This window comes from Scyliorhinus canicula, chromosome 18, assembly GCF_902713615.1.
Source record: "Scyliorhinus canicula chromosome 18, sScyCan1.1, whole genome shotgun sequence".
Lineage (NCBI taxonomy): Eukaryota > Metazoa > Chordata > Chondrichthyes > Carcharhiniformes > Scyliorhinidae > Scyliorhinus > Scyliorhinus canicula.
In genome coordinates, this window is record NC_052163.1 from 91,062,920 (window position 1) to 91,072,874 (window position 9,955).

General features: G+C 42.1%; 1 protein-coding gene across 2 annotated transcripts; it reads right to left on the reverse strand.

Annotated features, from left to right (window-relative positions):
• Nucleotides 1-3,357: 3,357 nt before the first annotated feature.
• LOC119953392 (perilipin-2-like) lies at nt 3,358-8,906 on the reverse strand. 2 transcript variants are annotated; one of them, XM_038777618.1, is made up of 8 exons: nt 8,889-8,906; nt 8,581-8,654; nt 7,686-7,881; nt 6,857-6,939; nt 6,321-6,558; nt 5,909-6,096; nt 5,018-5,167; nt 3,358-3,889 (listed from the first exon to the last, which is right to left on the reverse strand). In XM_038777618.1, the coding sequence occupies exons 2-8, from the start codon at nt 8,632-8,634 to the stop codon at nt 3,542-3,544; spliced, it is 1,257 nt and encodes a 418-aa protein (XP_038633546.1). In that variant the 5' UTR covers nt 8,635-8,654; nt 8,889-8,906; the 3' UTR covers nt 3,358-3,541. The 2 variants fall into 2 exon arrangements, with proteins under 2 accessions (XP_038633546.1, XP_038633547.1); XM_038777619.1 differs by having other exon boundaries at nt 8,581-8,651; nt 8,889-8,899.
• Nucleotides 8,907-9,955: the final 1,049 nt, after the last annotated feature.

The window sequence follows — 9,955 nt, forward strand, 5'->3', positions numbered from 1 at the left end:
AATGCTCGCATTGAAAGCATTGTCTTGCATCTTTGACTATACATGAGGAATTGAACAAACGAATGTGATATAAAATAGGATTATTAGTTAGAATAATGTAGATGTGAGCCAGTCTGATAGTAGCAAGCTCACAAACAAAGGAATTCAGAAAGCATAGCCAGGAAGGGAGGGGTGGGGGGTGCCTCATGGAGGATGGGCGAGCTCACAAACAAAGGAATTCAGAAAGCATAGCCAGGAAGGGGGGGGGGGGGGGGGGGGGGGAGGGGTGCCTCGTGGAGGATGGGGAAAAGGATGCTGGGTAACAAGAGGCCCAGGGTTGAGGAATGCGAAGTGAGCCATTCAGGATATATGGCCAGGAGGTGTATAGGATGACCTATGGAAACCTTGTATGTGAAACTTTATGCCATTTGAATGATATTTGCAGAGATTTCTTTTTCTCTCATTTCACTCGGTTCTGGAGCTTCAGAAGACTGCCTGTGTTCTGAATCTCTGGAGCGAGTCAGCTTTGCAAGTTGGTTAAAAATAAATAATATACCTGCAAATCCATCTCAAATTTTATGGGGGCCAGACTGATGGGTAAAGAACTCAATATCGTCATATATACACACACACGTTTCTGGAACATGCCTCTTCATTCACCCGAGGAAGGAGCAGTGCTCCGAAAGCTAGTGTTTGAAACAAACCTGTTGGACTTTAACATGGTGTTGTAAGACTTCTCAGCAAGATTAAGAGGAAGGAGTCTAGAGCCAATGACATACAAAACAGCCATTGTTTACCAGAGATCAGTGAGGAAATACAAATGGTAACTTCTAAAGGCAGGAAATTAGGGTGAGGTAGACAGCAGAATCCACAGAGGGGAAATTAGGGTGAGGTAGACAGCAGAATCCACAGAGGGGAATATCAAAGCGAGCCATTCTCCTCGAAAAGATGCAATTTTGTGCCTGTGCTGAGCCACAGACATTTTCCCAGACCTAATCACCTAAGCGAGCCTGTGGATTTGACCTATGGATGTACTAAAATTAGGGGAAACTGGATGTGTCCAGTGAATTCTGGGAACTTGGGTATAGATGTGCCATAGTAGTCTTTTGTTGTGTGGTCCTTTTTTAAATTAACAGTTTACAATGACTGGACAGGTTCCTCACTGGGTTGCACATGGTTCCTCAGATATGCACCACAAAAGGACCAATGTTTCAACTCATCTTTCAAGACAATCTCAAAAGGTATCACTGGGGTTCTTAACCAGCAGCCCTTTACTGAATGCTGCTTTGAATACTGTGGGTCTAGTGTCAAATCACAATCAGTACTGCTCAGTTTTTAAAAATCCATTAAAATAACAGGACATATCCATAGTCAACATGATGCTTTTTTAAAAATCCTTTTAGGGATTGAACAAGTTATAATTTGATGCTTCACCTAGCCTGTGCTTGGCCGGGCCAGTAATTGAAATATTTCTTCTACTTCCTTGCTAAGCTGCAAGAGTACAAGATAACAGCTAACCAAAATATAGGTTTAATTTTGATCCTTATGCTCTCACAAATAAGCATACATTATAAAAATCTACTTAGTGTTGCAGCACTACATTGAGATGACCATCCCAGAGAGAAATATTTATGAATGGATTAAAACACAAAACAGCAAAGATAGAAGAATATGTTGAATAATAAAGCTACTGAAGCGAATCAAAGTTCTGTAAAATAACTAGCCTTCAGAATTAGAAGTGGATGTTTGGTGCCATCTGGTAATGTCCTCCATGACTATTTTGATCCTTTCAAAGCCATTTTGCACTTGAAGACCTGTCATTTGACCACTCAGTTAATAAGCCTCACTCCAGGACAACTGCTGTATGGACAAATGTTGACTGAGGAGGAGTGGCTCCAAAGTACCTGCAAGAGAAACATGGCAAATACAAGAACAGGGCTGTCTCCCATAGGGACAGATGTTTATCTGCTGCAGTTACCACTTTCTATGTCTAGGCAATTTATGCAACAGCCATTCCTTTAAAGCCCAAGAGGTTTGATCTTTGAACAAACCAAAGACATACAAGGAGGTCACCAACTATTTCCCATGTTTTGTTCAGCTTGTACACAACCAGGAGAAAAAAAAGTTAAGGGAGAAGTTGAGGGGGGTGAAAGTCTGTTTGCATTTCTCTACACTTAACATCCTCAGCACCCAAAAGTGATACAATAGTACCAAGAAAAACCAAACACAGCTAGTATAGACAATCTTGGTTCTGGGAGCCTCCCACATAGGCAAAAACAGACTAGTGAAGCCACAAAAATCACCACCAGAAAACAAACAATCATTGAATAGATTTGATATGAATCAGGACAGCCTAGTGGTTAGCACTGCTGTCTACAAACAGTTCGATCCCAGCCCCAGGTCAATGTCTGTGTGGAGCTTGTACATTCTCCACATGTCTGGGGTTTCACCCCCACCACCCAAAGATGTGGTCAGGTGGATTGGGATGCTAATTTGCCCTCAATTGGAAAAAATAATTAGGTACAAGAGAGGAATTGAAGTTACTCAAATACAGATGAAGGTTCTAAAGTGAACGGACCGATGCACAGTGCAACAATTATAATCTAGTCTGTAGATCAGATGGTGACATTTGAAATATCTGGATAACAGTGACCCTTAAACCATTGCTGATTTAAGCAAAAAAAACCCACGAATGGCCTTTTAGGAGAAATCTGCCACCTTTACCTGGTCTGGTTTACAGGCAACCCATAGAAGTCTGGGTGATACCTCTCCCCAAAATGGCCTAGTCAGTGATGCCCACAAAACCATGTCCTGAAATGGCCTAGCCAGTGATGCCCACAAAGCTATGCTAGGATTTGGCCATTCCATCATTTCAGAAAAATTCTCCAAACACTCAATGTCAATCAATCAATACTAAGGCACCACACCTAGCATTAAGTTAACCATTAAATTGCCTAGTTTGAATTTGTACTCCCTCTAATGCCATGATAATCTCTCCATTAGTCTGTACTGGCAGGCCTCGGTCATAAAACACAAACGTGGATGAAGTCTTCAGCCAAATGGTCACCTATATACACAATGCAGCTCAGGTTAAATTCACTACGTTAATTCCACTAGGCGTACCAAGAGATACTTACAGCTTAAAATGTTATTCTTTGCAAGAGTCGATTATCCTGCAGGGTGAAAATGGTACTTGGCAATACAAGACAGCAAGTTTATGGTCCCTGCCCGCCCCCCCCCCCCCTCAAGCTGAATATTTTGGAAATACAAGGACAAGCTCTAATAACTACAGGCTACACACCACTTGTATGACAAACCCTCACTTAGATTTATTATGCCACCCAATCAGCTCGGTCAGTGGAATGAATTTGTACAGAATTGGATTTAATCATGCAACATTTATTACAATAATTACAAAAATACATACACAACTGCAAAAGGAACAAAGCTGCCCCAGACTGTTAAATGCTAATTAGTGGGCCAACTGGCTGGTTATGACTGCAACAATTATTTATTTTTTAAATACATGAACAGTGAAACTCCAACCTATTACAGTAGTGGATTATTGGATTTTATTTTGCCCCTGATCTTCAGCCAGCTGTGGGATAAAGGGTCCCACCAGCCAGTTAAGCGGGGTGTTGTGAAGCAGATAGTCCATCACCCCATCCATTCCCTCACGGATCTTCAGCATTTGCTCTTTAGTCTGGGTCAGGAATGGTGCAGACAGATCTTGGAAGGACGTGGCTGAAGAAAGAGAGGTGTAGATCTCTTTTGCTAATTTACAGACCTGCTGCACTTGATCTTCAATATTCTCAGGCAGACCACGAACACTCGAAGCCAATGTTTGGCAAATGGTTTGGAGTTGATCAGAGAAATTCTGAGTCATGGCCAGTGTTTCAGATTCAATTCTCTGGAATAAAGAAAACCAAAGTTAAAATTCCCAGTCCAGATCTATTATTTCAGAAATAAAAGGTGATCTGGAATTTAAGCAGAAAGCATGAATTTCCCCCCCCTTGTGATTTAGGAACTTTATTCTTCAAGTCAGAACTTTCACTATGGCTTGTTATTTTCTTTAAATAAAATGTTATCATGCATTTGAAACCAAATCAAGCTGGACAGCAAGGTACACATTGAATAATGGTTTATGATAGAGCATAATAGCGCCAACATTTTTAGGGAAACCAAAGACAAAATGTATTTGAAAACCTAGGTGAACTAGTTGCAAGGGCGAGCGCAGCAAGGGCCATGATAGATCCTGCAGCAGAAACTAAAGATCAGTAAGATAAAACATCTGTGAGAATATGTTTAACCAATTTATTGGAGCTTTTGGGAAACCAGTGGATGTGTTGTACCTGGATTTTCATAGGGTGTCACAGGTTGTGGAAAGTAAAAAAAACTCATACCTGGCCTTATTTATATTACAAGAATGCTGAGCAATTAACTGCGGGTAAACCTTACAGAACAGATTAACAGAATGATTATGCACAAGCAACCTCTTTCAGCGCTTCAGTCAGTCGTCGGTCATCTGACTCCAACATTCACTTTAATGACAGTGGCCAGTGAATTACAACGATAATATTACAATACCCTTAGCTAGACAATAGGGACAATAGCAGGCTGCCAAATTTGCTCGTGACAAAAGATGGATAGGAATGAATGATATGAAGCGGCATAGGTGGTTTATGAAAGGATTTGGCAAATGAGTACAGTTAGAAGAATAAAAACTATTGGAGGGGGTGGGTTGAAAGCAATGAAGGATCTTGACAAGGTGGATGTGGAGAGATAAAAGGAATTGAGGTTTCCTGGTGGGAGAATCTAGAACTGAGGAGAGTCACTTAAATAAAAAGGTGGCGAGGTGAAATTCTGAGGGCAAGAGCGTCTTTGGAATTCTGAGACAACAATTTAAGGAGAGCCATGATAGATCCTAAGGCCATCAGATATCTAGTCACATCCACCATACCAAAAAAAACCAATTCCTTCCAAGTCATTCGCTGGAGGGAAGCTGATAGAACTGCCTGCCTCGACAAAGAGTTCTTACCTCAGATTTGCCAGATAGTTCCTCTAGTTCCTCTTTTGCTTTGCCATCAGGCTGTTGCTTTCTCCAGTCCACCAGGATCTGAGTTAAAGTTGCTCGAACATCCTCGAGTTTGTGGTGTGTGGATTCAGCACTTCTTTTTGCAGATTCAATCTTAAAAAAAAAAGCACAATTTAGGAGGTAGGGGTGGGATTCTCCCAGCACTGGGCCAGAGAATCGCCACGAACGGGCCACATTGCCCCAAGATCCTCTGCAGAGCAGAGAATCAGTGCCATTGGCAGCAACATGGTTGGCACAGCACTGCTCTACACAGCTGGCCTGCGATTCTCCGGCCCGTAAGAAAAAGGAGCCGAGTCCCACCGGCGCCGTTCTAACCTGCTCTGGGCCAGCAGGAAAGGGTCGGGGGTCGGCTCAGCCTGGCCCACGATTGGGGGCTGGTCTCGGTGGCCAGAGGGCTCCTTTCCTACACACAGCCCCTGTGCCATGTTGTGTCAGGGCCAGCATGTTGAAGGAGGCCACTGTGCATGCGTGCATTGGTGCCACATCCTCAGTGCACATGTGCAGTTGTGCCAGTTCACAACAGGATTGGCAGGTGGAGTGGCAGCTCCAGTGCTGTGCTGGCCTGTTCAGTCATAAAACGCGACAGCGTTTACACTGCCACAGGATTGGAGAATCCCACCCAGGGTTCTTGCAATAGTTGCTCTTGGTGGTGAAGTGCACTTGTAGTGACTAAAAATAACGGAAGCAGTGACCATTCAGTAAGTTCTCAGGCATGCAAATACCCCAAGTTATACAAGGCAAACACCACAGGGGAAGGTCAAAAATTGAAGACTTAACATAGATAAGAAAAGAAACGGCCAATATGGCATCCAGAAAAAACATCAGTTTCCTTACCAGATCTACAAGATTGTGGAGATGAGAAAGGGTCTCCTGGCCATTCTGTTTGGCTCGCTGCATCTTGGAGATGGAATACTGGTATGCACGATTGCGAACTTTAGATGATAAAGATCCCAAGCGTACATAATAACTTTGCTCTTGTACTGCAGCAGAGTTAGAGCCTTCAGTGGAAACGGCCACTTTAGCTGAAAGAAAACACAAATATCTCAGGATGCAGTAACTCTTCCTACCCGCAAGTCATCATGATATTGTAAAGCCTATAGAATAGAAGGGATTGCAGGAAAACCAAAATGGTTTTTCCCAAGGGTTACAAAAATATATGCTGTAATTATTACTTTTATGAGCAGTAGTTAGTTAATACTCCACCCAGCAGTGTTAGGCTCAGAAGCCAACCATTAGTTTTAGTTACCTAGTTCTTCCTTGGTCATAGGAAGGTAATGATCAACAAGTTCCTCAGTTTTGAGGAGAGAAATATCTACGCCAGTAGTCACAAGCTGACCCACAGCACTGGCACCTTCAACCACAACAGCTTTAGTTTTTTCCAGGTTGCCTTGGACTGCAGTTGTAGTCATGTCTACAACTCCCATCACAGATTCTTTCACATTGGCCATCTTAGATGACACAAGCTCCTTTGTTTCAGCCAGGACCTGAAAAAGCAAGAACACGTTTGCTACTCCATTCCCATTACAAGTAGCATTTTTTTTTTTTCCACACCAATTGCCACCAAAATCCAATATAATAAGCTCAAAAATTCAACAACAGTATCACATTAAAAGAGGGACCAAGCTTTTAAAGGCCATTGGCCTGTTCCCGCACAATTAATATAGTACCTTGCGTGGATCAGGCACACAAGGACAAGGCTAAAAAAGGATCCCAAAATGGATTATTAAATAGCGGTGGCGATGAATTAACTACATTGCCAACTTCTTATGGAATAGCACTGACCTGGTCGGTTACCTGATGAAGGATAGGAAGCTTCTCCTCCAGTTTATCCAAGCCTTTACATGCATACTCATTAGCTACTGCAACTGAGCATACAACATGATTAAATGCATGTTTACAGTTCTGTCATTCAAGATATTGTACTGTTCTTAGATCAGGAAGAACTTTTCTTTGCACAACATCTAAATGATCACCCACCAAGACATAGTAGGCTATGGACCAAGTGCTGGTAAATGTGATTAAAGATTGGCATTTGATGGCTGGTGTAGACATCAGTGTGCTGAAGGGGACTCCACCATGTCAGTGCTGTACGAGGACTTAGTTAGTGGCAATTACAAATGTACTAAAATGGAATAAATGCTGCCCATGTATCACTGACTTCATTTCAGTTATGTCTAAACCATTCAGTGACTTGTCTAGCACACATAGAACATAGTGCAGAAGGAGGCCAGAAGGAGGCCATTCGGCCCATCGAGTCTGCACCAACCCACTTAAGCCCCCACTTCTACCCTATCCCAATAACCCCTCCCAACCTTTTTGGACACTAAGGGCAATTTAGCATGGCCAATCCACCTAACATACACATCTTTGGACTGTGGGAGGAAATCAGAGTACCCAGAGGAAACCCACACAGACACAGGGAGAACGTGCAGACTCCGCACAGACAGTGACCCAGCAAGGAATCGAACCTGGGACCCTGGTGCTGTGTAGCCAGTGCTAACCACTATGCTGCCCTTACCATAAAGTGATAATTACACACAAGAAGAAGAAGGAGTTAAAACTGACAATGTAGGCAGGTATTTCTTGGGGAAAAAAAACTGATTCCACTTACTTTGAGGTTCCAGTTTGTCTAAAATTGGTTTAGCACCAGTGGCAGCCACAGTAGAAATGGTCTTCACTCCTTGCTCGGTCATATCACAGATGGTCTTCACAGCAGGCGAGCTCTCCTTGGTGCTCATATACATACCAGATATTTGCTCACAGGCAGAGCTCACAAGCGGCAGACTGGTCACTCGATCAACCACATTCTGGAAGAGGTTAATTATAGTACAAGTAGTATCTGCTGCAGATATTCTTTTAACAGCAATTTTCACTATTTAGGAGGCAATTAGCCAGGACATTAAAATCAGATGATTTCAAATTGAAAAAAATCTAGATAAACATTCAGTTCACAAAAACAGAGGCAGAATAAATACAAAATAAAGTCCATCACACAAGGGATTAAGACTAACAAATCCATCACTCAATTAAAACTAACTAACTGCTGATTTCCATTCATCCTAAAGTTAGTGCTGATGCCCAAGATAATTCAAGTATCTATTTGATTTGAATCATCACATGTATTAGTATACAGTGAAAAGTATTGTTTCTTGCATGTGATGCAGACAACACATACCATACATAGGAAGTAAGGAGGCTAAACTGGCTAGTTCAGCTGCAGTTAATTTTGCATCCCTAAATAATTTCAAAAGGAGGGAGTAGTTAATTGATTGGGTAATCAAGCAGAGCATTGTGGCACTAATGAAATCAATTGACAAGTGGCTTGATTTCAAATTCATAACACATTGGGAAGGCCCAGGCAATTGAGCATTATTGAATTAGCATTGTTATTATGGCTACCCAGAGTTTCACTTTAAAGTAAGCCCCCTAAAAAAAGGGATCAGATTTAAATGGCAGCTTGAACAAGCTAATGTAAAACAGATATTCTCTCCACACAGGCTCTTTACCTGGTTTCCATTTTCTTGGCCCTCAGTGTTGGCAACATTGTTTGTTGATGCCATGATGAACTGCAAAAATCCTACTGAGGAAGAGAAACATTTCTCAAGTTTTTAAAGAAATAATAGCATATCTGCTAAAGCTATGGAAACATTAACATAAAACAGCAAAGATCCTCCTAAAGAAAAACACAGAAGACCATAAAGGCCCATAAAGTTAAACAAAACAGAGATGACAACATTTACTTAAAAAAACACTTTAGCAGAAATAGTAACACTATCCTTCAGTTTCCTCACAGACACCAAATAAAAACCCTTACCTCTGACCCAACTTGGCCTGCTCTCCTATTAGTGGCACATACAATGCATTTATACACCTGATTCCATTTGCTCTTTGTTAAACTAACCAATAGAAATTCACAAAATAGCTGTACCAATTGCAGTGAGTCTTGAGGGTTTACTCAGGTTCCAATAAAATTCAATAGATTATTAAGAGGCATTTCAAGTGAGTGAAAGATAAGCTAGTTTTTGGCCTAAGGTCAAGCGTCAGATCAAGCCCAAGATGAGGTGACAGTGGAAAATTGCCCAGTAATGTTCTTGTCAGCTTGGACCTTGTATGTCTCCCTTGTGGGAGAGAATAAATTGGATTCAATTTGAATTGGTTTTTGGAGCAAGCAAAAAGATGTATTAAGGGCTTGCCCTGCCCACTCTGCACGATGGTGCTGTAACTTAAGAAAGGAAATCTCATGCTATAAGTAAGAATTATGCTTACTGAGATACTGAACCATACTGTTTGGTAAGGTCTCAGGTTCACTGCCTGTTAGTCCACGTCTGCTATGGTGTTATAAAGGACACTTCTGTCAATGGGCTAAGGAGGTTGGAAAGCAATGATCCAAGACCACCACTCCTGCTCCCTCAATATCATGAAACAGTCTGCTTATGGTGACAGGGTAAGTGTGTTAAACAACATCTAGATTGAGCAATTCAAGAATAGGCATCCATGAGGCGCTGTGGGCAGCAAAATTGTACTCAACCACAATCTGCAATCTCATGGCCAACATATCCCTCACTCTACCACTATCGTCAAGCCAGGGGATGAACCCTGATGCAATGAAGAGTTCAGGAGGGCATGCCAGGAGCAGCACCAGACATACCTAAAATTGAGGTGTCAAATGACTGTAGTTACAAACTGGACTACTTGCCTGCCAAACAGCAGAGGAAGCATGTGATAGACAGACCTAAGCAATCCCACAATCAACAGATCAGATCTAAGCTCTGCAGTCCTGCCACATCCAGTTATGAATGGTTGTGGACAATTAAACAAGTCACAGGAGGAGGAGGCTCCACAAATATCCCCCCCATCCTCAATGTTGGAGGAGCACAGCAC